At 50.9% G+C, this 27,808-nt stretch overlaps 1 protein-coding gene across 2 annotated transcripts; it reads left to right on the top strand.

Annotated features, from left to right (window-relative positions):
• Positions 1–11,473: 11,473 nt before the first annotated feature.
• Positions 11,474–24,847, top strand: LOC101944135 (acidic leucine-rich nuclear phosphoprotein 32 family member B). 2 transcript variants are annotated; one of them, XM_065578425.1, is made up of 7 exons: positions 11,474–11,633; positions 17,534–17,683; positions 19,441–19,563; positions 20,085–20,286; positions 20,678–20,793; positions 21,320–21,365; positions 22,880–24,847. In XM_065578425.1, the coding sequence occupies exons 1-7, from the start codon at positions 11,580–11,582 to the stop codon at positions 22,966–22,968; spliced, it is 780 nt and encodes a 259-aa protein (XP_065434497.1). In that variant the 5' UTR covers positions 11,474–11,579; the 3' UTR covers positions 22,969–24,847. The 2 variants fall into 2 exon arrangements, with proteins under 2 accessions (XP_065434497.1, XP_065434496.1); XM_065578424.1 differs by having other exon boundaries at positions 20,675–20,793.
• The last annotated feature ends 2,961 nt before the right edge of the window (positions 24,848–27,808 follow it).

The raw sequence follows: 27,808 nt of genomic DNA, 5'->3' as shown, positions 1-27,808 counted from the left end.
TATAACACTTACAGTATATAATGCTCTTTATTCATGAGCTCCATGGAGAAGGGACCATGCCTTCTCCTCTGGAAGCCAGCTAGCACACTATGACCCTAGTGGAAATAATGGTAACAATTAACCAGATCTTGAAGCCCTTTCCAAAGCTGGGAAAAGCAACCGTATCACCATGTTACAAGCATGTCTCACACAACTTGGCCCATTATTATTCCTTTTATAGGACTGTAAATATCTGTGGTGCTGTCCAGGGAAAGGTCCGTGCCCCAGACCACGCAAAGACACAAGTGGAGGCAAAGGAGATGACAGATCACACTCAGTGCAAGGTGCGGCTTTTATAACTTGAATGCCTGGAACTCCTGCCATTTACAACATCATTGCATCTGTGGTTATGCAAGCCACATTACAACTCATCAGATCTCAAGCTAGGCTGACCATCACTTGATTGCTGTAGGGGTCGCCGAGAATTTTCCCACCATTCCAGCTACATGCAGCATTATTGCACAACAGGTCTGCTACTTTATTAACCACCCTTGTAGGCAAGGTACTGTACCAGTTAAACCAGTAACCTAATACAGTCTGACGTATCCTGGGTCTTAAATCCATGGAGCATTCAACCCAAGAGGGATTTCAATTCAGATGCTCGAATTAAGTAAATAATTATCTGGTTTATTAAAGTCCTAATGAAAGCACCAACGTAGTGTGATCACACCAAAGACATGACTTTGGACAGGGTCTCACATTGCTATGTCATCTGTAGCATTGGACATTTGTAATTGGATACAAGCCTAGTTCAGCAAAGTAGGTACCACGGATAGATGTGGGCGAAGAGTGGATTTTTCAGTCAGCTGGCAATTCCAAAAAAAGTTGGAAAAAATTTGGGGTCAAATCAAAAATGCAACTTTTCAAACTTTTTGGTGAATCAAAAAGTAAAAAAAAAAAAAAAAAGTTTTGGATCAGACAAAACAGTTGATTTTGATTATTTTTTCATGTTTTTAAATTATTTTTTAATTCATGGAAATTGCAACACGAAAAGCTGTTTCGAATTTAAAAAAATCAAAAAGCTTCATTTCTTTCAGATTTCATTTCAAAGTCCGTCCCTCCCAATTGAAACCATGTGGCGAAGTTCATATGAATTTGCAAAATGTTTTGGTGTTGCCAAGCCTGCGGTTGTTTTTGTGTGTGGCCAAAATAGCGTTTTGGTGGAAAAATATCTAATCACTTCTGTATCACATGAGTCTCTGTTGGATGCGAATATGGGATGCCAAGCAGAAACATCTGTCTCTCTCTCTAGAAGAATGGACGCTTCCCATTTATAGTTAAAAATATGAACCATATAGTTCAGAAGGAAGAAATCATAGTACAGAAGCACCTGTAAACAAACCCCAGTCATGATCAAGACCTCACAGTCCTAGGTTCTGTACGTTCACATAGTGAAAGACAATTACTGCCTTGGAAAGTTGACTAAATAGACAAGCCAAAGACACCCTTACAGCAAATCAAGTCCCAAGTTTATCCGTAGATGTGAAATGGCTAATGATTTGTCTTCCCTTCTGAGCTGCAGATATTACATGTAAACATAGGGGCAAAGGATAAGAACCCCTGGGGGATTTTCATTTCGCCTGAGCCTGCAGCTTTAGGTCTTAATTGTAAAAACTTTATAACATTTTGCACTTGCGTAACACCTTTCAGCGGACACTCCCAAAGCTCTTTGTAAAGCTGGAAAGGTCTGACTGCCCCTGACTGGAGGGGAAATTAAAGCACAAAGAGATGAAGTGGTTTGCCCAGATTCTCATAGCAAGTAAGTGGCAGAGTCCAGAAAAGAACCAGGCGCCTGATCTCCCAAACATGTCATCAGGCGTTGTCTGCGAATAATCTAGGTGGTGGGCAGGGCGTGAACATCACCATTGAAGGAAAGGAGGGACATTCACACTCAGGAGAGATTCCCTCCCCCAAGACTTCCACCACTCTGCCTTACCTCCTGCTTCATCGGTCACTGGGTGACCTGTGAGGACAAAGCCGAGAGAGAGCGTGTCTGGGAGCCACCATGTGAAAGACAATAAACTGTTATAAAGTCACCCTGACTGTCAATAGAGTGGTCTGTTGGCACAATGGGATTCATCATAGAATCACAGAACTGCAAGGGCCCTCGAGAGGTCATCTTGTCCAGTCCCCTGCACTCAGGGCAGGACAATGTATTATCTAGACCATCCCTGACAGGTGTTTGTCCAACCTGCTCTTAAAAATCCCCAATGATGGAGATTCCACAACCTCCCTAGGCAATTTATTCCAGTGCTTCACCACTCTGACAGTTAGGAAGTTTTTCCTAATGTCCAACCTAATGTCCATCCTCAGAGCGATTGTTATTATAATTATTTGTTATTACACAGTAATAATGAAATTTGGGGCTCTTTTGTGCTAGGATCTACTGAGACAAGCTTACAGTCTGAACAGGCAAAGCATGGGGAAATGACTTCCCAGACTGACACAGGGGTACAGGGGCAGAGCCAGGATTAAGACCCAGATTTCTATCACTTACTGCTGTGCCCTCACCATTAGCCATGGTGGAGAAGCATCACAGAGTCGCCTGGTGGCAACTGAATGATTGCCACCAAATTATTTTCACTCATGGTCTAAAGGACTGAGGGGGTCTGATCATGGCTGAGGTTCCCTTCACTTCTAGGCCACCAATTTGCATTCAGTCCAAGTTGGCAGCCATCAAAGGTCGTCTCCATCTGAAGGCTGCATGTGTGTCCAGTCAGCGGTCTTACCCACGCTGCCCACATGACAAAACTACCCCCGTCCTCACCCCAGCTGGCACCTGCTGGTCCCACAGTTGGCAGCCTTAATAGAGAGAGGAAGGAAGGAACGGTCCATGAAGAGCAAACTCCTCTTTCTGCAGCAGAGCTGGTCTCTCCAGATCAGAGGTAAGGCACAGTGGCAGTGGGAAACTTACTGTGCCCCTTTCCGTGAACAGAGAACCTCACATCCTGTGGTGTTGGAGTAGTTTGTATAGGAGGGGTGCTAAGGGCCATTGCCCCAGACTGTAAACTCTGTATACGATGGAAACCACTGCGAGCTCCTACTGCTCTGAGCAGTGTGGTAAGGGGTGGGGAGTGGAGGGGGGGATTGGATAAGGGGCAGGGGGTCCCGGAGGGCAGTAAGGGGACAGAGAGCGGGGGGCGGTTGGATGGGGCGGAGGTTCTGGGGGGGTTGTAAGGGGACAGGGAACGGGGGGGTTGGATAGGCGTGGGAGTCCCAGAAGGCCTGTCAGGGGGCAGGGGTGTGGTTAGGGGTCGGGGCAGTCAGGGGACAGGGAGCAGGGGGGTTGGATAGGGGGTGGAGTCCCAGGGGACGGTTAGGGGCAGGGGTCTCTGGAGGGGGCAGTCAGAGGACAAGGAGCAGGGGGGTTGGATGGGTCAGGGATTCTGAGGGGGGCAGTCAGGGGGCGGGAAGTGGGAGGGGCAGATAGGGCGCGGGGGCCAGGTTGTTTGGGGGGGGGCACAGCCTTCCCTACCTGGCCCTCCATATAGTTCGCAACCCCAATGTGGCCCTGGGGCCCACCCTGATCTAGGAGACATTGAACGGAGCTTCCCTGCAAGATAATCTCGCTTTAGATTGCTTGGAAATGGCTCCCCTTACTGGTCCCACCACTTCTCTGCAGTTACAATGGAGCCTAGGAAAGGTTTCATTGCAAAGCTCGGGGCTAGAATCTCAGCTGTCTCTTAACTCCATGGAGCTAGTCCCAGTCACATCCACTGAGATCTGGTCTTCAGTGTTGCTGATAGTAAAGGAAGGGAGGACACTGATCCAGAAGGACCAGCAAACCAGGCCTTGAAGTCTATGACACTATGTGTATTGCGAACCCCAAGTATTATAATAGCACGAGTTAGGGTCCAATCAATTTAGCTAATCAATTTTGGGTGCTTTTTGCTTTCTTGAGTCATTAGGGTGCACCCAGGTCATATTTTCAAGCTTTTCTTTGCAACCATCAGAGAAAACACAGTAATGTATTTTTTTATTTTTGTGTGTGTGAAAGCTGAGAGTCTCACCTAAATCACATGCCTCCAGGAGCTGGGACTTTCGGAAAAATGCCAAATATTGTGAGACTTGCAATTAAATGGCAAGAGTTAGCAAGACTGGCAGCTCTTTAGAGCAGGGACCATTATGTTGTTTGTGCAGCACCCAGCACAATGGCGTCCTGATCTTAGACTAGGGCTCATAGGATCTACCACAATATAAATAAATAATAATAATTAATAGCGCATCCCTAAACAAAAGTGTTGGTTGTGGGATCAGGTAGGGCAGGGGTGGGCAAACTACAGCCTGGGGGCCGCATCCGGCCCTTGATGTTTTAATCCGGCCCCCGAACTCCCGCTGGGGAGCGGGGTCTGGGGCTTGGCCCGCTCCACATGTGCCGTGGCTCCGCACGGCTCACGGAAGCAGAGGTATGTCCCCGCTCCGGCTCCTATGCGTAGGGGCAGCCAGGGGGGCTCCGCATGTTGCCTCCGCCCCAAGTGCTGCCCCCGCAGCTCCCATTGGCGGGAACCGTGGCCAATGGGAGCTGCAGGGGCAGCGCCTGTGCACGGGGAATCATGCAAAGCTGCCTGGCCACGCCTCTGCGTAGGAGCCGGAGGGGGGACATGCCACTGCTTCCGGGAGCTGCTTGAGGTAAGTGCTGCCCGGAGCCTGCACCCCTGACCCCCTCCAGCGCCCCAACCCCCAGCCCTCATCTCCCTCCCACCCTCTGAACCCCTTGGTCCCAGCCCAGAGCACCCTCCTGCACCCCAAAACCCTCATCCCCAGCCCCACCCCAGAGCCCGCACCCTGAGCTGGAGCCCCCACACTCCCCACACACCCCAGCCTGGAGCCCCCTCCTGCACCCTGAGCTCCTCATTTCTGGCTCCACCCCAGAGCCCGCACCCACGGCCAGAGCCCTCACCCCCTCCCGCACCCCATCCCCAACCCCCAATTTCATGAGCATTCATGGCCCACCATACAATTTCCATACCCAGATGTGGCCCTCGGGCCAAAAAGTTTGCCCACGCCTGAGCTCGGAGATAAACCTTCATCCTGCATTTTAAGAGACATCCCTTGTTTGATGTCTCACCACCTTTCCCCACTAAAGAGCTCCTGAGAAGCATTTGATCAGATAAAGAAAGGATCAGACACTGTGATACAAATGAGAGTTTTGTCCCAGGAATGAAACATGCTGGGAGGGTGCCCCTTAAAAATAGCTTTGCTCTGGATTTTGAAGGCTGTCATTCTTTTCCTTGAAACGTCATCCAGTTCTGGTCACCAGATCTCAAAAAAAGATATGGAAGAAGACGAGTGGGTTCAGAAGTAGGAGGCTGTTTTCTATAGCTCGGAAATGAAGAGGACAGGCTACGCAAAGTAACAGCCAGTAGGGAAAAATACTGATTGGGAACTTCTGTTCATGCTGACTCATAGTACAAGAACAAGGGGGCATGCCATGAAATGAAAAGACAGCAAATCTAAACTAATAAAATGAAATACTTTTTTATGCAACATATAATTAACCCGTGGAACTCCCTGCCACAAGAGTGCTTGAGGCCAAGAGCTTAGAAGAGTTAACAAAAGATATTTAGGTGGGTAATGAGAGCATCCAGCGTTATGCTAGGAGGGAAAAGTAGGAGGGTTATTAACTCTCCTGCTTCAGGACATAAGCCAGCCTCTAATTAATGGGGGTTAAGAAGAGATTTTCCTGTGGTCGTTCTATAATTACCTACTTCAGGGTTTCTTACACCTTCTTCTAAAACAGGGGTTTTAAAACTGGGGGTTGGGACCCCTCAGGGGTCATGAGGTTATTACATGGGGGGTCGCGAGCTGTCAACCTCCACCCCAAACCCCGCTTTGCCTCCAGCATTTATAATGGTGTTCAATATATAAAAAAGTGCTTTTAATTTATAAGGGGGGTCGCACTCAGAGGGTCAGCACTTGCTATGTGAAAGGGGCCACCAATTAAAAAGTTTGAGAGCCACTGTTCTAAAACATCTGGTACTGGCCATTGTCAGAGACGGGATACAGGACTATATGCACCACTGGTTTGATCTGGTCTGACAGTTCTTATGGCCCTATTTTGAGGCTGTGTGATCAGAAAGCCATCATAATTCAGAGACAGCCATTTATGTCAGATTATTTGTGGTGACTGGTTTTTGGATGGTGTTCAGTTTGATCTTAGGGCTTGCCTACATGGAAACTGGAACCAAAATGACTAAATCAATTAAAAAATGGCATTAGTAATACCAAAATATGGCTTTCTTATTCCGGAATAAGTGTCTACACACGGACTTGCACTGAAACAGCTGCTGATGGGAATTACCACCAATATAGTTATTTTGGTTCACGATCCTGACTAGCCCAGCCCTTAAATTGGTGTCAACTCAAATTACCTAAATCCATGGAACAAAGTTTAAAGTGGGGCTTGTATCATTTAACTAGACTGATTCTAAATCAATTTAGTTACATCAGGGCAATTTTTCTAGTATAGACAAGGCCAAAATTCAACTTTATAGTAAACCCAGGGTAAGGACTGGTCTACACCTAAAACTTAGGTTGACCCAGGGCCGGCTCCAGGCACCAGCGCAGGAAGCAGGTGGTTGGGGCAGCCAACGGAAAGGGGTGGCACGTCCGGCTCTTTGGCGGCAATTCGGCGGTGGGTCCCTCGGTCCCTCTCGGAGGGAAGGACCTGCCACCGAATTGCCGCCGAAGAATGAAGCGGCGGTGGTAGAGCTGCCACCAAAGTACCGCCCATCGTGTCTTTTTTTTTTTTTGCCAGTTGGGGCAGCAAAAACGCTAGAGCCAGCTCTGGGTTGACCTCTACCAATGTTGTTCAGGGGTGTGAAAAATTCACACCCAGGAAAGACGTAGTTAAGCTGACATAAGCTCTGGTATAGACATCACACTAGGTTAATGGAAGAATTCTTCCCCCAGCCTAACTATTGCCTCTCAAAGGCAGGATTTACTGTGCTTCTGCTGGACACAGTCTAAGGAATCCTAAATGGCTGAGTACTAAAGCCAGGCTGGGATAATGGGTGGTGAAAGAGGAAGGGGAACCGGGCAAAGGAGCATTGTCCTCGACAGAAGAACAGGAGACTACTCTTAAAAGCACCGTTGAAAGGATCTTAAAACAAAGGCAGATTAGGAAGCAGAGCAGAACTATGGGGCATTTCTTCCAGCAGCTCCACTGGGGATGGATCAGGACCATACAGGGCTGCTTTGGTAAGTGAAGATCCCGGGGGAAGGGGATGAGCCAGTTGGGAGCCAGGCATTTCTTTATTAATGGGACCTTGTCTTATGAAACCTAGATCTTTGCTCTATGTCTAGATTGAGACAATAATACCTAGCTCTTATATAAAGTACTTTTCGGCCACCGCTCTAGAAGTGCTTTACACAGCGTCATTATACCCATTTTACAGGTGACACCCCTGGATGGTAGATTGTGTATCATCTGCAGGGGGTGGCAATTCAGACTTGATCGAAAAGCAGGAGCATCTGCTGCCCCTCAGATCAAGAACCCATGTGCCACAGGTGAAGGCTGTAGCAGACTCAAAAATCTCTTATTTTTAGACTAGCCACTAGAAGGAGACAGAGAACCATGGTACGTAAGCGTGAGTTACAATAGCACCGGCTGGATCCCTCTGCAGCAGGAGGAGCCACCAAGGGGATCTAGATTAAGGAGTTAATACAGTTTCAGGCTGTTTGTCTCCTGGCCTGATTTTTTTAATTTACATCGAAATCAGGCAGAGCTGCAGGGAAGAGTGCCAAGGACTGCAGCTGATTCCCTTCCCCCACCCCTCTCTCAACTTTGAGGTATGGGGAGGAAGGAGGGTTAAGGGGCTAGACTACAGTTGTGGTACTCATGGGTTCGTGTCTTGCTTGATCTCACTGAAAGGCCACCTCCAATTCCCCCCACTGCAAAATGGGTACCTGACCCATAGAGGTAGGGACCTCAAAGGTGGGTAGATGTGATTCTGGCCACACCACTCCCTTATGTACTCTTGGCTATGGAAACTGAGGTGCCTTAAACCACATCAGCCTGATGAGCCGCTTGACTTGACCCCCGTTCTCAGGCCCTGACACCCCCCGCCACCTAAAACTCTGTATTGTACCTACTAAAGGGCATCTATGCTGTGATGAAGGTAGAAAGGAGATGCTGGCAAAGGTGCCCTGCATAGGGAGGGGACCACGTGAAGGGGGAGAGGAGGATGAGGTGGTGGGGCAGCAGGGGAGCGAGGAACAGAACAGCTGGGAACGGGAGATGAAATGAGTGAAAGCAGGCAGCGGGCCTGGTTGGTGCCTGCCAGGGACCATGTATCAGTCACTCACACCTATGCAATGAGGGTGCACAAGGCTCCTGCTGACATGGCTGGAGGGGTCTGATCCAAGCAGTGGGGCAGGTAGAAAAGCAGGCCCAGGGGGCCAGACCATGAACTGGTGAGACTGGGGCTACACCAGCTCGAGATGTGGGCTGGTGAAACCCTTCTCCCATTAAACACACAAACACTCTCCTCATATTACGTTGTCCTGCAGACAATTGCTGTCATGGCCAGAGGGATGCTGTGCGGGGGGGCGCAGGAGGCTGGAAGGGGCGGGGCCTATGAGCCAATCATTCCATGAGCATGTGGCCCTCGCTCTGCTGGAGTTGGGGACCCAGGGGGTTCTCTAATTTGTAGATATCAGAGCGGCTTTAGAGTTAGGGGAAATTACTGTGTTATAAGATGACAGGTTTCAGAGGGGGAGCCGTGTTCGTCTGTATCAGCAAAAACAGTGAGGAGTCCTTGTGGCACCTTAGAGACTAACACATTTATTTGGGCATAAGCTTTTGTGGGCTAAAACCCACTTCATCAGATGCATGGAGTGCACTCCATCCATTCCACGCATCAAATGAAGTGGATTTTAGCCCACGAAAGCTTATGTCCAAATAAATTTGTTAATCTATAAGGTGCCACAAGGACTCCTCATTCTTTGTGTTATAAGGGGGGCAAATTTGGACCTAAGGGCAGGAGCGAAGGATGCAGCAGTGGGGGTCAGTAACTAAGTGGAGGGATCTGAAGGGGAAGAGGAATAGCAGCAGGGTTATGCTCCCGGCCTAAGGGGGAGTGGCCTGTGGCAGGTGGTACAAAAGTGAGGATCCTTCTAAGTTCTGCCATCAGATGTTACTTCCTTGTCAAGGGCCCAAGACAAAACCATCAACCCTTCCACCTCCATCTCTCCCAAGGTGAGCACCAGCTGTGCTACGAACACCTGCTGGGCAAGCCAACATGGCCACTCACCACATTTTTGCCAGGTTCCTGCTGATTTTGATGGGGGCTGGGCCATCATACCAACTACTCTGGATCCAGGCTCATCGGTGCGGCTTGCACGTCAGCACGGAAGGATAAAAGAAATATATGGGAGTGGAGAGAAAGAAAGAGACTCCTTCTCGGGTTTCCTTTGAAAGCAGGTAAAGTGCTGAGGTATTACGGCAATGAGCACAGAGTAGAATTAATGGCTAGCCGGATTAGCTAGGGACAAGCCAAAGATTGTGATGCTGCAGCTGTACAAGAGGTCATAAGACATGAGTTTATCCGGTGGACAAAAGCTTCTCTTCCCCTACAACATATTCCCCCTTCCCCAGGATTCTTGGGCTACAATAACTTGAGTATTAATTTTTGTAGCAGCCACTTGTCTCCTCTGATTCCCCCTGCTTGGAGACGTCTGGGATACAGGGACCAAGTCCTGGGGCCTCCTGGGAAAATTCCCAGTAGGTCAGTCTGAGTATGGGAGGGCTTTGCCTCTCCCTGAAGCATAAGTTTCTGGCCCCTGACAGAGGTAGAAGTCTTGGCTACAGGGACTGATGGTCTGATCTGGTGTGATAGGCAGTCAGATATGGGGCTATTGGGGTTGATGGTCTGATACAGCATGGGAGGTGGCTATAGGGATACGAGGCTATAGGGATTGATGGTCTGATCCGGCGTGTCAGGGGATTGGATACAGCGTTATAGGGACTGATGGTTGGATCTTGTGCGGCAGTGGGTTGGATATGGGGCTGATGGGGCACAGCACTCCCAAGACAACACGATCCTTGCGCACTCTTGGCAGAGGAGAGGAGCAGGGGGTTACGCCAGGCCTCTTCCAGCCTCTCAGTTCCCTGCCCTCGGTGAGCCAGGGCTGTGGTAGGTCAGACTGAGCAGGGGGTGCTGCAGGGTGGATGGGCCAGGGAGGCAGCGCAGTGGTGGTCCTGGCCAGCAGGGGGTGCCACGGGGCTGATGGGCAGTGGCAGCGGTGCAGTGGGGGTCCTGGCTGGCAGGGGCCCGCTGCAGGGTGGATGTGCAGGGGTGGCGGCACAGTGGCAGGTGCCCACCAGCAGGGGGCAGCACTGTGGCAAGTCCTGACCCGGAGGGGGTGCCGTGGAACGTCGGCGCAGTGGTGGGTCCCAGCCAGCAGGGGGCACCGCGGGGCGGGTGGGCTGGGGCAGCAGGAGGTACAGCAGTGGCAGGTGGCCACCAGCAGGAGATGCCGCGGGACAGGTGGGCCGGGGCGGCGGCGCAGCGGCGGGTCGCGGCCGGCAAGGGGCGCCGCGGGGCAGCGGCGGGTCGTGGCCGGCAGGGGGCGCCGCGGGGCGGCGCAGAGGCGGGTCGTGGCCGGCAGGGGGCGCCCCGGGAAGGGCTGCCCGGGCGGCGGCGCAGCGGCGGGTCGCGGCCGGCAGGGGGCGCCGCGGCCCGGGCGGCGGCGCAGAGCCGGGTCCCGACCGGCAGGGGGCGCCGCGGGAAGGGCGGCCCGGGCGGCGGCGCAGAGGCGGGTCCCGGCCGGCAGGGGGCGCCGCGGGGCGGCGCAGAGGCGGGTCCCGGCCGGCAGGGGGCGCCCCGGGAAGGGCGGCCCGGGCGGCGGCGCAGAGGCGGGTCCCGGCCGGCAGGGGGCGCCGCGGGGTGGCGCAGAGGCGGGTCCCGGCCGGCAGGGGGCGCCCCGGGAAGGGCGGCCCGGGCGGCGGTGCAGAGGCGGGTCCCGGCCGGCAGGGGGCGCCGCGGGGCGGCGCAGAGGCGGGTCCCGGCCGGCAGGGGGCGCCGCGGGGTGGCGCAGAGGCGGGTCCCGGCCGGCAGGGGGCGCCGCGGGAAGGGCGGCCCGGGCGGCGGCGCAGAGGCGGGTCCCGGCCGGCAGGGGGCGCCCCGGGAAGGGCGGCCCGGGCGGCGGCGCAGAGGCGGGTCCCGGCCGGCAGGGGGCGCCGCGGGGCGGCGCAGAGGCGGGTCCCGGCCGGCAGGGGGCGCCCCGGGAAGGGCGGCCCGGGCGGCGGCGCAGAGGCGGGTCCCGGCCGGCAGGGGGCGCCGCGGGGCGGCGCAGAGGCGGGTCCCGGCCGGCAGGGGGCGCCGCGGGGCGGCGCAGAGGCGGGTCCCGGCCGGCAGGGGGCGCCGCGGGGTGGCGCAGAGTCGGGTCCCGGCCGGCAGGGGGCGCTGCCCCGTAGGTTCCCCCTTTGTTGCCTTTGGCGCCTTCCTCTATATAAGCGGCTCGGCGGCGGCGGCGCGCTCCTGGCTCGGGCGGCGGCGCGGGGCGGCGGGTCTGAGGTGCGCGGCCGGCGGCGCAGGATGGAGATGGAGAAGCGGCTCACGCTGGAGCTGCGGAACAAGAAGCCGGCGGAGGTGAGCGGGGCCGCCCCCGACACGTGTCCCCGGGTGCGGGGCCGCCGGGCCGGCGCCTCCGCGGCTGCCGGGGGGTGGGGGCAGCCCCTTCTGTGGGGCGGGTGGGGGGCAGGAGAGCCCCCGGGGGGGCAGTTGGGGGCGGGGGTCCTGCCCCGGTCCCGCGTGGGGCCCGCGGCGGGGGGACGCTCGTGCCGGAGCGTGGCGCGCGGGGGGGGGGGGCGGGTGTCGCCGTTCCCGGTTCGCGGCCCGGCTGGTGGCTGGCTCGGTCCGCGGGGCGCACCTGGCGGAGCCGGCCCGGCCGCTTGGGGAGCCCCGCGCCGGGCCCTGGCGGGCCCCGTGGGGCTGAGACCCGGCGGGGTTCGCGGCGTGTTCCCCGGGGCCGGGACGGAGCCGAGCCGCGCACGTGTGCGGAGGCGCCGGGGCTTGTCCCAGCGCTGCATGGCCGGCCTGGGCGGGCCCGCCGGGGGCTTTTCTCTTTTTATAACGACAATCAAGATGGTGACGCCGCCCCAGCGGGGAAGTGGCGGTTGGGGGGCGGGAGTGGGGCGGCGTGTGTGCGGGGCCCATCCGCGGCGGCGGGGAACTCGTGTTCCTCGCTCGGGAACGGCAGATCCGGTTAACATGGCCGGAGCGTGACTCGCCTGCAGCCCCGGCCCTGCCCGCGCTACATCAGGGGGGCCTTTTCCCACGTCTGGCCCCCTTGCCGGTGCTGGTTTGTCTGGGGCACCCCAAGGGTCGTCCCCTAAATACAGTGTGTCCCAGCCCACTAGTGCTGAGAAATTGCTTCCTGTCTCCTTGTGATCAGAGAGGCATACAATGGATGGGACTATAAATATTGTATTTACGTTTCGAGTAGTAGAAAGTATGAACTTTTCGTTTGTACGTCGCTAGGGCTTTTTCTGTAGCCTGTTGTAAAACTAGGCAAATATCTCGATGGGTTGATGGACCCCCTGGAAGAGCTCCGTGTTCCCCTGCTCTAGAACCTGGCTGTCTAAAATGGTTTGTAAAACTTGCATCTGGTGGCCCCTGCCCAGACACATGATGTTTAACCGTGTTCTCTCCTGGACGGTGTTAGCCGAGTGCCTTTTCAGTGTACCTGAACAGCTCGCTTGCCAGTGAGGATGGGCACCTGGAACCCACATGTGCTTATGCTCTAATCAATGTGTTCGTCTCTAAGGTGCCACAAGGACTCCTGTTCTTTTTATGTGGCACTCGGCCATGTTCGATCTATCCTCAGAGAAGGTTCCATACTTCTCTTGCCCCAGAATTTGGTGTTACTGGCTTAAAAATTAGCCCAGGGCTTTTGTAATTATTATTTTTAAATGTTTGTAGCTGGCATTTATTCCTTGGGCCAGTGACTGGCCTTTCCCCACTCAGTGTAGCTATGCACAGGGCTCTTCTCCTATTTGAGAGCTTTATTCAATAAATGGTCTCCCCGCTTTTCTCCACATCCCCCACGTGAATAATCCTGTTGAGTCTCGCTGGCTGGCTTCAGCATGTCATGAACGCTTTGCATCCTCCCTGTTACCCTTCATGGCCTTTCCTAACTGTACCATGTGTGGCATCTGGCTCCTCTGACACTTTGATGCCCCCTGTACTATTTATTTCAGGCCTCCTGCCCTGTTCAGAGTTTGTGGTGAGTGTTGGCTAGTTTCATGGACTGCTTGTGAAAATAATATACCAGATGTCTTCTGACATCAAAAATGGATTCCACTGATGCTTGGCAGGGGCAGTTCCTGGTCTCTGAATCAGGGATTTGTCTTTGAAGCTTGCCCAGGCTAATACAACCCTTTTCTTTCTTCCATTCCCTCCCCTAATTGTTTGCCTGTGGTTCAAGTGGGCACTTTTTTGAGTTACTGGAGGTTGGGGCTATTGTCACCAACGACTTTGTCTAGGTTAGGAATAAAAACACCTTTCTTCAGGCTAGGAGTCGGCTCAACTTGATTGTGTCTACATTGGTGTTCAGTGGGGTTTCCAGTTAACACTTGATTAGGTTTTTAAAGGCTAAAGTAGAGCTAAGGGTGTTGAACTGTCTGCATTTTTAGTAGGGTTTTCAATACAGTTAAGTTAGCACTACGGAGCACACTCATTTCACCCTTTGTGCTAGTCTAGATGAGGGCCAAGGTGGCTTGTCACTAGTAAGTGGATGAGTGGCTCCTCAAACCTGGCTTTTGTGGGGTTTTCTTAGCTGTTTCACCACTTTGTAAAAATGCTGTCGATGACTGGGAGGAGTATAGGAGTGGGGGGTTCAGAGAGGAATGGAGTAGATTCATGCTCCAGCGTGATTGCTGAGACCCCAGACTTGGTTTTGTTAATACCATGGGCTTCTTGCAATTTTTAAAAGATTTTCATGAAATAAAGTGGAGCCAGTGTTTTGCTAGGTTTATCCCTGCACTGCGGTGATGGCAACGTCAGGATTGCAGCATTGGGCTAACATATGGGCAGAAGAAAGGACAAGTGACTGCTCAGTCTTTCACTGAGCAAAAGGAGTGAAATGTAAACCATAAAGCAGCAGCAGAGATAGGGCACATTAGCGACTGTCCCGTTATTTGTGTTGTGGTAGCTCCCAGGAGCCCCAGTCACGGACCAGGATTCCACTGTGCTAGGCCTAGTACAAAAATAATCGTTATTGGTACAGGCTCAGCAGTGATATTGTCATGGCTGGGAATTGCAGGTGAGCGTGCAGGAGGTCTTGGGAGGAACTGGAGAGCGAACAAGCCTCTGGCAGCTGAAGGGCTGTGTTTGTAGGCTTCTGGAGAAAGAGAAGAATGAAAACATTGATGGCCTTTAAAGCATTGGAGGGTATTTGAAATCACGGAGACTCAGTGCAGTAGAGAGCTAGGCAAACCTGCCTTGATGGTGGAACTATTGGGGCTGAGTTCAGCGGGCGAGGAATCATTTGAAATTCCCTAGTTGGCCCTTGGTCAAAGGAGTGGAACAACCTGACCTGCCTGTTGATCTGCAGGAATTCCTGGTGATGTCACCTGCAATTTGGAAGGGACTCACGGCCTGTTTAAAATCTAGTCTGATTCTTTGCTAGGTTTCCCTGTGCGTGGCCAGCCTGTTGGCACTGTGGCTCCCTTCCGGCTAGTCTTTCAGACCCAGTTCTCTAGAGAGCAGCAGGAGGCTGCTAATCTGTTTCCCCAGTGCTCATTGGGGGCACTTAACTTTAATTTCCCCTGCACTCTTCCCCCATCTTGTAAAGATGCTCCGCTCTGATCCTCTGCTGTAGCCACCCCAATTCTAGTTGGCTGTTGTCCAGGTGCTGGGCTTGCAGCTACACCTTGCAGTAGTAATAGGAGTGGAGCTGAGTTTCCGGGCTACTGAAAGGAGTACAGGGGTTCCTGCTGCTCAGCTTACCACCTGAACCCCCAGGGTTGTGAAAATGAATTTTCTCACGTTGAAGGGGGGCTGTCCTGCCCACTATCCAAGCCCCAGGGAGCAAGAGCTGATCCTCTCCCCCACCCCCGCTTGAGATACTTCTAGGTTGTGATTCTGCCCCTTCTGGAATTGGGGCAGCTGAAAAATTCACCCTGTGAACTGAGAACAAGTCAAGCTAGCAGACCAATGTTTGCTATTATTACTGTTCTCTACCTCGTGCAAATGAGTTCATGGGGAAAGGAATAAAGAACTCTAAACTTCCTCCCTCGTCTTCCCCAAATGTAATTGAATATGTTGGGGGTGAGAAGAGAGCTGTTACTGTGTGTTTCTTAATATAGGGAAATGTGGAGGCATAAGGTGGGCATTGAGTGCCGTGGCTGGGTAGGAGAGATCCTTGCTGTTGGTCTCAAGATGAAATTGCCCTACAAAACTGAGTCCTCCTGCAGTGGGAGGAGTTAAATCTCTTGGGGATGGCTGGTGCAACAGGATATGGGAGGGTCAGCATAAAGAATGGGGGAATCTCTGGTGATGCCTGATCTCTGGGGAGAGGAGTTGATCAGATGAGTGATCTGTGCTGCTTTGAGTAATGTCTCCCTTTTCTGGAATCTTAGTCAGTTGCCTTGGATGTTCTTTCCAACCAGCTGGTTGGCTGATCTTTTGCCTTGCGGAGCTATTGGTGGCTAGCACCTCCTTAGCCAAGCAAGGAATGCTGCCCCAGCCTTCTGGTGGGGCCAGTTCAACTGCATTGTTGCTGGAGTGCTTAGACAACACAGCGGACTAGCTGAATCTTGAGCATTGGACTCCTGCATCCTTCAAAAGTGCTTTGTCCTTCATGCCTGGGTTCATGTGTGCTGGCTTGACTTGCTATAAATACCAGGCTTTGCTTATAACAAGGCCTCCCTCTTACCTAGGGACAACCTTGCAGTCTAGGTGACATTTATGTAGGGAGATAGGGTCTTGCTCTTTGGCGAGCCAGAGAAATGGTGTGGATCAACTTTAAATAAGGCTAGGAACATAAGGACAATTGTGGGCATTAAATAGGACCTGACTAGGGCTAGACAAAATGCTTCCTAGATGGTGGGATGGCAGGGGAGGCAATAATAGTAGGAACTGGGGTATAAAACTTAAAACCAACTGCAGGGTACCCTGGGTCTCTTACAAACGGAGTATTTTTTTTACATTTTGCAGCACATTAGTCACTCATTCACTTATTACTTCAAATGTTGCAAGCAAAAAAAGGAAACTAAAGTATATGAAGTGGCAAAGAGTGTGGCGTGTGCTTGGAAGTGGTTAATGTGCCTGTTAAGAAACTGTCTTTAAATGTGGGGTTAATGTGATCATTCTAAAATGGGCTAAACAGTTTTTCTGGTCAATGAACCAAGCAAAACACCTTCAAAGCAACTTTCTGATTGTTGGTTGGTCCACCCAAAAGCTGTAGTTGCTACAGAGGAGGTGGGATTCAAAGCAGGAGTTGAGAGCATCTGTAGTTTTTTTAGCCAAGGATGTGACTTTTGGCCTGCTTTGAAGAACATGTAGGACAAGAGCCCATTTTGGAAATGGAGCCTGTAACAGCTGCTGTTGGAGTACTGGGACTGAACCCTACTTGTTTCTGGGGTTCTTGCCATGTATGTTTGTCTATCTGACAAGTCGTCAAACGCAGCATGTGTGGCTGTGGGAGTGGATTTTTTTTACTGTGGTAAATATTGAGTTTATGTGAGGTCTGGGTGTGAGCTGGCCATCTTACAAACTTTGTTTACCAAAAAAAAAGTCAGGGCAGAGGAATTGTCATGTACCCTACTGCGCTGTTGTGTTCCCCTGCTGGCTGGGGACTAGTGCATAAAGTAGATGGAGAGTATGGCCTTTGAGCCGGGCTGGAAATGCTACTTTAAAAGATTTTCCAGCATAAGAGGGAAATCCAGATGAATGGAAAGATGGGACCCAAAGGGAATTAGTAACTGGATAAAAACTTGTAGTTTCAAATCTGGGTGAAAATAATTGCCATATGAAAGCTCTTTGGTGCCTTATATGAAATGAGTTGAGATATTTCAGTTCAGCTCTGTTTTGAAGCCCTTGTTAACATTCACTGCTCGGAAGCCGCACATTAGCTGGGCCACAGAGACTGAACCTTTTTTAGAGATGATCCCACCATATCTTGGTGACATGACATAGTGGCAGTGAAGATTATCACGGCCTGTGCTTTAACTGTGGTAGGACTGTGGTATCTAGGGACTGCCAGTCTGGCACCTTGTACCCACACTAAGGTAAACTTGGTTTACAAATAGTGGATTACTTGCATACCCCCTTAACAGGGTGGGTGGGAGGGGTTTATTTGGTATTGGTGCCTTAGACCGGGGCATGGTGCTTCAATCTTAAATCGGTCCCACTTAGGAGCTTGATCTTAATGGGTTAATTCGGTAAGTTAATACAAATTGATTTTTAGAGCGGAGAGACTCCAGCAGTTTTAAGTGACAATGATGGCTCCTTGTGCCAGCTCCTGAGTGTTTCTCCTTCTTCTCTAGGTGAAGGAGCTGGTGCTGGATAACTGCCGCTCGGACGATGGGAAGATCGTCGGCCTTTCCTCGGACTTTGAAAATCTGGAGTTCCTCAGCATGATCAACGTCAACCTGCTGTCTGTCTCCAATCTCCCCAAACTCAACAAGCTCCGCAAGGTAAACTAAGAGGTGGTGCCAGTCAGACGTGAGGCTGTGCGGCCTTACCATGAGCCTTCTGGCAAATGGGGCAGTAGCGGCTGGCGTTAGAGCTGCGCTTCCCTTATAGGGATTACTCCATCCCCTTGTATAGCTGTCCTACTTCATCAGAGGTATCCGTGCCTGCCTCCTGCTTTCATGCACATGTGTGCTATCAGAGCCTCTTGTGGTAGGGTTACCCCTTGCATCATTCTGAGCACACCCGAGTGTCTCAAGTTGAGCACCCCAAACTAGAGACCACTTTTGAGGATCTTGGCCTCTTCCCTCAGCCTCCCCCATCACAGGGGCATCATGCCTCTTTTGGTGCTGCAGTTCCCGTACTACTTTGAAGTGCTGAGCAAATATTCCTTTCCAAATTGAAGTATGTTAAAGAAATATTCAGGGAAGGCCTGAAGCCGAAATTAATCTCCCTTTAGCCCATATCCATGGACCACCCTAGAAAAATTCTGTTGCTGGTCCCTGGGTACTAATAACTGGCTCGGCACCAGTTCAGAAGCCCAGGGGTCGTCTTCATCTCAGGCTTTCACGATGATTTCTCAGCTCTGGCTGTCCTCAGCATGTCCCTCTCTCCACCTGCAGCTAACCCAGCATGGGAACTTGTTGCCGACCCCTGTTGAGGGTGCTGCCCTGCATCACTCACTCAGTAGAAGTGGGGGTTAATCCAATAGATGTGGGAGCAGTAACCAAGCAGAATGACTGTACAGTCACGTTAACCATTTAATAATCTTCAATCCTCCCTTTAGAGGTTGAAGGTGCTGTGTCTGATGGCGATCACCCTATGTGCATGTGACCCCAATTGGCTGGAAAGCGCTGTGCTCTTAGCAGATGCCTGTGAGACTGATCCCAGAAGCAACACTGCCTTTGGGGCTTACCTCATTGTGAATGGCTGGCTACGCTAGCTTTTTTCTGAAAATTTCCACCATTGCAAACACCTCTGGAGTGGCTGAATGTGGTAGGGTGAACTGAGCTCCAGGGTGGCTGCTGGCATTTTAAGCACTACCATATTTTCTGGGAAACAATGGTTGAAATGCAGGCAGCTGCCTGGAGTCTTGTCTGCAGTAGCCCTGCCACCGGTGGAGATGCAGCGGTGTGAAATCTTCTGGAAGACAGGATTAGTGTAACCAAGGTTGTAAAGATCCTTGGCCATTTCATATCACTGACCTTGTGCTCTGACGGGTGTAAACAGGCCCCTTGTAGCTGAAGTGTTAGTGATTTCCCCCCCACGTCAGGCATGTAGGAGAGTGGAGGAGTAAACCTCAGATTATCGTTTTTAACTTGGATTGTTACTCGTGTTCCATATACGGCCTTGAGTGGGCTCAATAGAGCTCCTTCCTGACATGATCATTCTGCTGTTTGTGTTAGGGAGGGGAGGGCATCAGAGCTGTACTGGAAAACTGCCCAATCCCCTGCCCTGATTCCTTATTTCCCTCCCTTTCCAAACAGCAAATATCCAGGGGGAGGAAAGGGGCTCGTGTTTGCCTGCTGTGGGTTACATAATGAAGTTAAAATGGATTCTTCATCTGCAATTTATAGGTAGCAAGGTCTAGTGGTTAGAGAACGGGGTTGGGAGTCTGGACTCCTGTGTTCTGGTCCATGCTGTGACTCACTTTGTGGCCTTAGAGAGTCCGTGACTTACCCATCTGCAAAATGGGAATGTTATTCACCTATGTCAAGCATTGAGATCCTCTATAGCAGTGTCTCTGAATATTTCCTGGCAGCTGGAGCTGAGCGATAACCGGATCTCCGGTGGCCTTGAAGTTCTAGCGGAGAGGACCCCTAACCTGACCCATTTGAATCTAAGTGGCAACAAGATCAAGGACATCAACACCCTGGAACCCCTGGTGAGTGAAAGGCCCCGTGCATGGATCTAACTGATAGAGGTTGTTTCCTTCAGGGGTCATGTGGGTGCAGCTGAAATCAGTCTTGATAACTGTCCCAACGGCACTTTGTGGTTCTAATATGAACTGACGAGTTGCCCAATATGTGGCTGGGCTAATAGTGATTGGCTCCTCTGTCTGGAAAACCAGCAGCCAGTTGCTAAAGGAACATGAAATTGTGGCTGTAGAGTGCTCCGTGTCCACCTGGGAAAGGACTGCTAAGGGGTCGGACGTTGTTTGAGGTAGATGGCACCTGGGTGTGTCATGGCGATGACTTGCTTGGCCCACATGGGGGTGTCTGACATCAGTCCTAGGTATTCTGAGGGGCACATATTACAAAAGATAGTATGCATGAAAGAGTTACTTTACTATAGGTCAGGTTGTAAACCACCTGCTCCAGGGACATCCTAATGTCTCCTCATCCCTTTGCTCATAGCAAGTTTACCAGAACGGTGTCCTAATGGCCTAACAATTAATCTTTGCAGAAGAAACTGCCGAATCTGCATAGCCTGGACCTCTTCAACTGTGAGGTGACAATGCTGATCAACTACCGGGAGAGCATGTTTGCCCTTCTGCCCCAACTCACCTACTTGGATGGGTTTGATGCCGATGACCAGGAGGCCCCTGACTCAGACCCTGAAGCAGATGGTGATGGGTTGGATGATGAATATGATGAGAACGGAGAAGGTAAAGGGGGCTTTGGATTGGCTTTCTGTAATTGCCACCCACCTATTTCACTAGCCATCCCCCACTGACCACCTCAGTAGTGGTGTGAATTCATTGCCAAAGTCTAATCTTGCTTTGGTAATCCCATCTGCCCCAGGCATGAACTGGAAAACCAAGCTTGATTTAAGCCAGCTGGGCTTGTCAGTTGACATACCTCCCATGCATAGGTCTGTTCTGTGGGCATAGGGCTTTACCTAATGCCAGTAGGGCTGTTCTGGGTTAGTTGCGTTTTCTGAGTTGGCACATCTGTGCAAAAAGCTGTCTGGGTGCATTTCCTGGTTCCCTGTCCCTGGTGTGTTGCTTTGAGCACATTGGTGGGGAACCCACTCATCTCCCTTTGTTGTGGTAGAAGGTGAGGAAGAGGATGACGATGAGGAAGATGAGTTGGATGAGGAAGTCATTGATGACGAGGAGGAGGATGAAGATGATCTGGAAGGTGAAGAGGAAGAAGATGGAGTCGATGATGAGGTGAGGCTATTCTTGTTGGTTTGACATCAGTGTGAGCCTTTGGGACTGCCTGTTAGTAAATACTTCATCTGTGCCCTGGCGGATGAAAATCAGTCCTCCTGAGAAACTCTGTAATCTGGCCAAGTATGCTGTATCCTTGCCTGAGGCTAGTCTCATTCAAGAAGAGAACTTCCTAGGTAGTCAGCTGCTCTGGGAAGCGATGCCTGGATTCCTGATGCTGTAGGTGGGGATGGTATGAGGGGGAAACACCTTGCTGTGTTTCCAGGCGGCATTACAATTTCTTTCTTTGTGCCCACAAGTTCCTGTCCCTGTGAGATGAAGGATGAGGAAGGGGGGCAGGCATTAGGGTGCAAGGGAGAGGGGCTGATTTTGTTACTTGTCCATTTTGAGTTCCTGTGCTGCCAGAGGGCAATGTCCTCTTGAAGTCATACATGAAAGATTGGAGTGGAAAAGGAATTAGATCTCTAGTCACTGGATCTTGGTCCTTGTATAAACAAAGATTCTTATTTATTTTTTTTAATTCAAGGAGGAAGAGGATGAGGAGGATGAAGATGACGACGAAGGTGAGGAGGGTGAGTAGATCTAATTCTCCTAATTAAGATGCAGCACTCACAAAGGTAGCATTAACCATCCACTACTCTGATGCGAACAGTCACGGTCTCCTTCTGGGGGCTGAGCAATAGAACAAGGCACTTTTCTCTTTTATGGCAAGGAAGTCTTGCTCCCACTGAACCAGGACACTGTCCCACAGCTACGTAAAATGTTAAGTATTGAGGTTGGGAAACAAAGCACCCAAGTCAGGAAATTCAAAGTTAGGGCTTCCACTCTGCTACTCAGTGCATCCTGTGTGTTCCATGGGAATGTATTAGTTGCTCTAAACATCAATCCCAAACTGCACGTCAAAAACCACTAACTTTTGAGTTTCCTTACCTTATAGTTTCTCCAGCCATAATGCTGCACTGATTTTGCATTTGATTTGCACGTTTAAGGGAAAAGACCTGGTACATCTTTAACTGCAGGGCTTGTTGTTTTAAACCACGATTGGGTGGTGAGATCGGAGTGTGCTAATGTAAACTTGCTGACAGAACATTCAGTGCAGCTAAATCAGTCTCAGGTAGAATCCATTTTCCTTCCTCAATGAGCTCTATAAAACAAGCCATGTTTTGTAGCTTCCAGCCTCAGATCCGTGAGTCCCTGTTTCTTTTGCGACTTACGGGGAAATGGCTGACCTAACTTTGCACACTTACCGAAATACGACTGCTTCGAACTGAGACCAAGCATGAATCTACAGCCCAAGAGAAACTGGTTAACACTTGAACTAAATTATACCACCATCCCAAGACATTTAAAACAGTCAGTCAGTATTAATAGGTTCAGTTGCTAAAAAGCTGATCAGGTAGATTGGCAAAATAACCCAGTTCTGTGTAATTCAGTATAATACTCTGGAAGGAGGAGAGGCTCTAACGGAAGCTCTGCTGTGTTAGCATTTCTATAAATTGCTTGTTCTAGGAACTGTGGTTTCTTTTAGACTCTAGCTGGGGTCTCGCTTCACTCTAGGCAACAAAGCACAGGGCATCTCCTTTCTAACTTGGAAGTAAATTCCCTAGATAGTTGAAGACTGGATCTGGATGGGCTTATGTATAGTTGATTAAAATATTTGTAAGGGTATTTATAGGAAAATGGAGGTTGGCACAACTCTTGAATGACAAATCTCCAAGAATAAGCGTGGCTGAGAGTCTCAAAAGTGACTGGTGATTTTAGGTGCCTCCGTTTTTGGGTGCCCAATTTCACACCTCAAAAAAGGGGACATTAGAGTTCAGGTGCCCACAGTATCTAAAATTTGGGCCCTCTGAAACATCTCAAGAGCACCAAAAAGCACTCACCACTTGAAAAACTTGCCCAAGGCTTTTGCTTGGATGCCACGTAAAATGGAACAGTGGGTGGGACTCCATCCAACAGCTGCTGTGATTCTAGTTCATACTTGTTCCCCTGCAAGATGTGTAGCTTAAATAGCCTGTGAAGAATGAGATCAAATGCTGTTCTGCAAGACTGCGAATAGAATTTAATCCTTCCTCCCTCCCTGCAGACCTTCCACAGGGAGAGAAGAGAAAACGAGATCTAGAGGATGAGGGAGAGGAAGATCCAGAAGATGAAGAGGATGAGGATGACGACTGATAATCCTAGCGAGCCAATCAGTTTTACGGACTATGACTGTGCTTGTTAACCTCCCCATTGTGTCCATGTGAGACTGTAAATCCCCCTCTCCCGGCCCCTCCCCCTTTTGTATGGCTGCAGTGTCCACAATATATTTTTTTAAGACTTAGAATACAGTAGGCGTTCAGGGGAATCTTTCCATACAAGACTCACTTTCTCACAAGTATTTTATGACCAAAGGCTTTCTCCGTTCTGTGGTTTGCGCAGCATTTTGCAAAAAAAAGTTCTCCTCCTAGAGCATCTCTCATGTCTGAAATCAGCCTTACCGCATGGGACCGAGAGCTCCAACAACCCTTTGCCATCCCACATGACCACAAGAGGCGAACGCTCACCACCCCAGCATACATGTCCTCAGCCCAACATTTGAAGAAGCTTGCAAGCATTCTGAGCAGCGGATGCAAACTCTGCTCGTGTAAGTGGACTCTGAAAGCAGTCACCCAAAGTGAACTGAAACAACAATAGTGGTGTGATAGTTGGAGATGCTTGGAGATACTCTAGCGATTGGGGGTGGGGGAAAAGGGCTTGGGTCCCTTAGAGAATCTGCTCTTCGCTGCATCTCAGACCTGTTAGGAGGAACTTTGCAGTAGCCTTGTCTCTTGCTTTCCTATTTTTTTAATAAACTGGAATATTTTTACCCATTAGCCACTTCTTTGTAGCTTTCAGTTCTTGAATGTCTGCAAAGTAATTATGGTTGGCAGATGTGAATGTCTTCACTTGCCATAAGGAGGCTTTCTCCACCCCCCTGTCAACCTACACCTTCAAGGAAGAATAGGAAACATCAGGCAAGGGGATACTGCACTGCTACCAAACTGCATTTTTCACTGTACAGAACACACACTAACCATTATTACTGTGATACACCTAACTCGGCATTCACCGGGAGACCGGGTTAGCCTAAATATTCTCAGGGTCCTTCTGGCTAGCCAGTAACAGCTCTCAACAGTGGCCTCAGTTGTTAGCCTGGTGCACGTACACCTCTCCTTTTCCTTTTCAGAGTGATGAGAAGTCCAGCTCTTTCCCATTTATGCACTATGTGCTGTGACAGCTGTCTCTCTTCCCTTTCACCCCAGCCCGTAGGAGTGGAGCCACTGCCTCTCTGACCTGTTTGAGGCATTTTTTTAGAACAGGGAGGTGGAATCCTGCCAAGTGCCGCATGGGATTTCGGACCTGTGTTCACATGATACATCTGTTAGTTTCTAAGGAGAGCTTTGGCTCCATGGCATCAAGGGGCATTAACCAACCCTTCAGTATTGAGTGCCTAGTGATCTCTGCTCAGATAGGTTGGTGAGAGTGGGGGAGAGCAACTATCTTTTAACCAGGTTTGTGGGGGTGTTCCCTGAGGCTTTATACTAATGCAGATGCATTGGCACTTAACAGGGTTCTCCCTCAGCCACTGCGGGCAAATGTCAGCACCCAGCAGTTGCACGTATTCCTCTTGCAGCAAGAAGAGAAAAATCTCTCACCCCTCCTATAAAAGGCAATTTTTGCAAAGGTGCATTGGGTACTGCAGCACATCTCGATTTCTAGCCCTGCCCTTGTCTCTTGCATTGTACAGTAGCGATAACCATTCAAAGATGAACTTCTCCTGTAAAATGCAAACTGAGTAACTTATAAATGCTAAAGGAATTTTAAAAAAAAATTCACAGCAGCAGTTGATATTTTAAATTTTTTCCCTGCATTTTTTCAGCAGATTGTATGGATTTTATATTCGCCTAGTAACTGTCAGGTTTCGATTGGTCAGATTAGTCCCAGAAATAAGGATCTTCACCCCTTTTGTATCTTTTTTTGTTACAAAATTTGGATAAAACTTTTAATAAAGACTTCAGTTTTTAAAAACCTATTGCAATGGATGGTGTGTTCACTGCTCCTTGGGGAAATCAGCACTGGGTGAGACACATGGGAGTGTATCGTCCACGCTCTTGCTCAGAGTAAGGTTTTCACTCCAGGACTCCTCAATCTAGAAGCACAGTTTATGGCCAGCTTTTCTTGTGAGTGCCAGGATCTCTCTGGGAAGCCAGTGATTACTTTGTCTCTGGTTACCTTTCATAGCTAATAATGTAGGCGCATGCTCTCTATTGCTCCTTCATGATGTATAACGATCACCTCAGACTTAGAAATAATATGCTTTCTACTCTTGAAATAACAGTAATATGGAGCCTTCGTTTATTTCTTTGCTGGAATGGAAGACCTGGTTAAAATCTGGAGGGCTTGTGCTACATTATCAGTTCCATAGGGCAGATGCCCTTAAATTCCATGGGAAGAGGCTGACTTTCAGGTTTATAGAAGGGGATCAGGTTGATTTGGTGGGGAGGCAGAAGAAATTCCAAATTTCTTTCCAATCCTCCTTGATTGGCTTTTCTGTAACATCCACACTTGCCCCATGGCACAATTCCTGCAGAAGCATTTTGCCATGGCCAACTTGCTTAAAGGGACACTGGCCAAACATGGTGCCTAGACCGCTCTCACGCCTTAGTAGTCTTGGTTTGCAAGGACCCTTGGTTTCCAATAACCCTGTCTGAGGAATTGTACTCCAGCCCTGCAGCCTACTGGGTGCAAAGGAAGTTTAGCATCCTAAAATGAGATGGAAAAGACCTTACCAGATGGATTTCCATCTTCCTCCCTCCCCCATAACAGGGGCAGGGTTGTTCTAGAATATTGGGTTGTGCTTTGCTGGCTTTAAACAGTCTGTTCCCTTTGCCCCATCATGCTGTAAACAAGGGGAAGTTGCATCCCAATAGTGACTGATCAAACTCTCCTTGTCTGGGATCTGTCAGGGCCCCCAAATCATGCATAGTGCTGTGGCCAGCTGAGCTACCTTATGGTGTCAGGAGAAGGCCTGGCTGCTACAGCAAGGTGGCAAGGGAGGCAGCACCCAGCAACCATGACTGCTCAAGGACAAAATCAAGTGCCCACACTTACCCAAGACCAGCAAGTTGGGAAGCAGGTGCCCCCAGGAAGGATGGGCAGACAACCTAGAGTGGTTCCCATGGGAGATCCAGGCTTGGGAGAAAAACACCCTGTCCCCCCAATAGGTCCACAGTCTGCAAGGAAAGTGATGGGGGGTTCTGCAGTAGGTCCTGAGCACTGGTGGTCTGCTGCAGATCCACTTTGGCTAGTTTCCCATCCCACCTCTAGGCTGCTGGGAGGCAAGGGAAGTCCTGTTTTGCCAGCCTCGGATTCCCCCTGGTGGTCGGACACCCACTTTCTTCCCTTCTGGTGGCGGACAGGAGAATCTGGCCCTCTGCTCGGGTCAGAGCACTGGTCAAGGAGACTGCGAATCTCATGCTCTGCTTCCCAGCAGTCTGTTCGCTTCAGGGGCTGGGCTTTCCCCTAGCCTGGCAGGTGGGCCGATCTCTGGTGAAGGGACTAGCCTGGGCCCCAGGCTCCAGGGTGGGTGAGGGGTTGAGGTGAGGGACCACGAACAATCCCTGCTCCCACTCGGTTTCCTGCTGCTCTGTAGCACTAGGAGGTGCTTGCCCCCGTCCAGTTCATCGCACCAGCAGGGATGTGGCCGATTCTGGGAGCTGGTGGGAAAGGGAGCGTGAGGCCTGTCAGATGGCTGGGATGCCCCCTTTGGTTTTTCAATGCAAAGGGAAGGGCCAGTGCTCTTAAATATTAAATTACGGTATTACCCGGAGGTCCCAAACCAGATCAGGATCCCTGTGTCCTAGGTGCTGTATAGACAGGAGACAGCCCCAAGGCCCCTACCGTCTAACTAGATAAGACAAAAGGTGATGGGTTAAATGGAGGCACAAGAATGAAAGGCACTTGCCCAAGCTCAGTGGTGCCGCCAGGTCTCCTAAATCCCTGGCAGGGCCTGATCACCAGACTGCTGGGAGTTGCTTTTCCTTCCCCGGAGAGATGGTCCCACAGCCTGACTGGCAGGCAGTTCCTCCTGATCTCCAGTCTGTTTACTCCCGGATCTGCCCCGAAGACCCTTTGCTGTGGTATCCACCTCTGTAAGACGCAGGGATGTCCTCTCCCCTCCCCAGCCGACTGGCTGAAGCTGTTCCCGCATCCCAGCCCCTCAGCTCAGCCACATTGCAGCTGCACTCTCTCTGGGTGGAGTGGGCTTGTGGTTCCCTTGGCGCTACATCGATGCAGCCTGCTGTTGTGTTGGCCTCTTGTTGCATTGTGTCAGACTTCCCCTCCTATGTGAATTCCATGGGCGCTGAGGCTGCTCCCCACCCCTGGGCGCTGACTCATGCAGGGTGTAGTTGCCACAGGCAAGTCTGAGGAAGGCTTTGCAGTTGAAGCTGCCTGTACAGAGAGCTGCTGGAGGGAGGGAAATTAACCCTTCCATGGTCTTGGAGGAACTGCTCATCACCTGTGCTGGGGTAGGGGGAGTCTCATAGCCCAGAGTGGCTGCCTACCCCTTCTCTCTGACTAGCTCTGTGTAAGAGAACTGTAGAGTTTCCCCTTACCACAGTACCCTAGGACCTATTCTCCAAGTTCTCATCGCTGTGGTATGTGAATGCCTTCCACTAGAGCAGCGGTTCTCAAACTGTGGGTCTGGACCCCAAAGTGGGTCACGACTAGGCACGTAAATATTGTTTAAAAAGTTAAGCATTTAAACAGTTATATTGTTTAATCGGTTAACCAATTAAAGGGAGAGGGGCTGGGGTTGCTCCGGGCAGCGTGGCTAGGGTGGGGCGTTAACGGCTAGGGTTGGTTAACTGGTCAGACTAATGCTTACTGGTTAACCATTTAATATTTTACCTCTCTTGTCACAACCCCATTTTAATGCGGTCGCCAGGGTTAGCTTAGGGCAGTGGGACTTGGGCGGACCCAGGCTTTGGTC

This window comes from Chrysemys picta, chromosome 25 (genome assembly GCF_011386835.1).
Source record: "Chrysemys picta bellii isolate R12L10 chromosome 25, ASM1138683v2, whole genome shotgun sequence".
NCBI classification, from domain to species: domain Eukaryota; kingdom Metazoa; phylum Chordata; order Testudines; family Emydidae; genus Chrysemys; species Chrysemys picta.
The sequence above is the reverse complement of the archived record's forward strand: the minus strand, read 5'-3'. Positions and strand labels throughout refer to the sequence as shown.

What these genes read in the sequence shown, in the direction of transcription:
- LOC101944135 (XM_065578424.1), top strand. Translation starts at nt 11,580, where the DNA reads ATGGAGATGGAGAAGCGGCTCACGCTGGAGCTGCGGAACAAGAAGCCG. An exon ending in GGAACAAGAAGCCGGCGGAG is followed by an intron (nt 11,634 to 17,533) that starts GTGAGCGGGGCC and finishes CTTCTTCTCTAG; the next exon opens with GTGAAGGAGCTGGTGCTGGA. An exon ending in TGACGACGAAGGTGAGGAGG is followed by an intron (nt 21,366 to 22,879) that starts GTGAGTAGATCT and finishes CCCTCCCTGCAG; the next exon opens with ACCTTCCACAGGGAGAGAAG.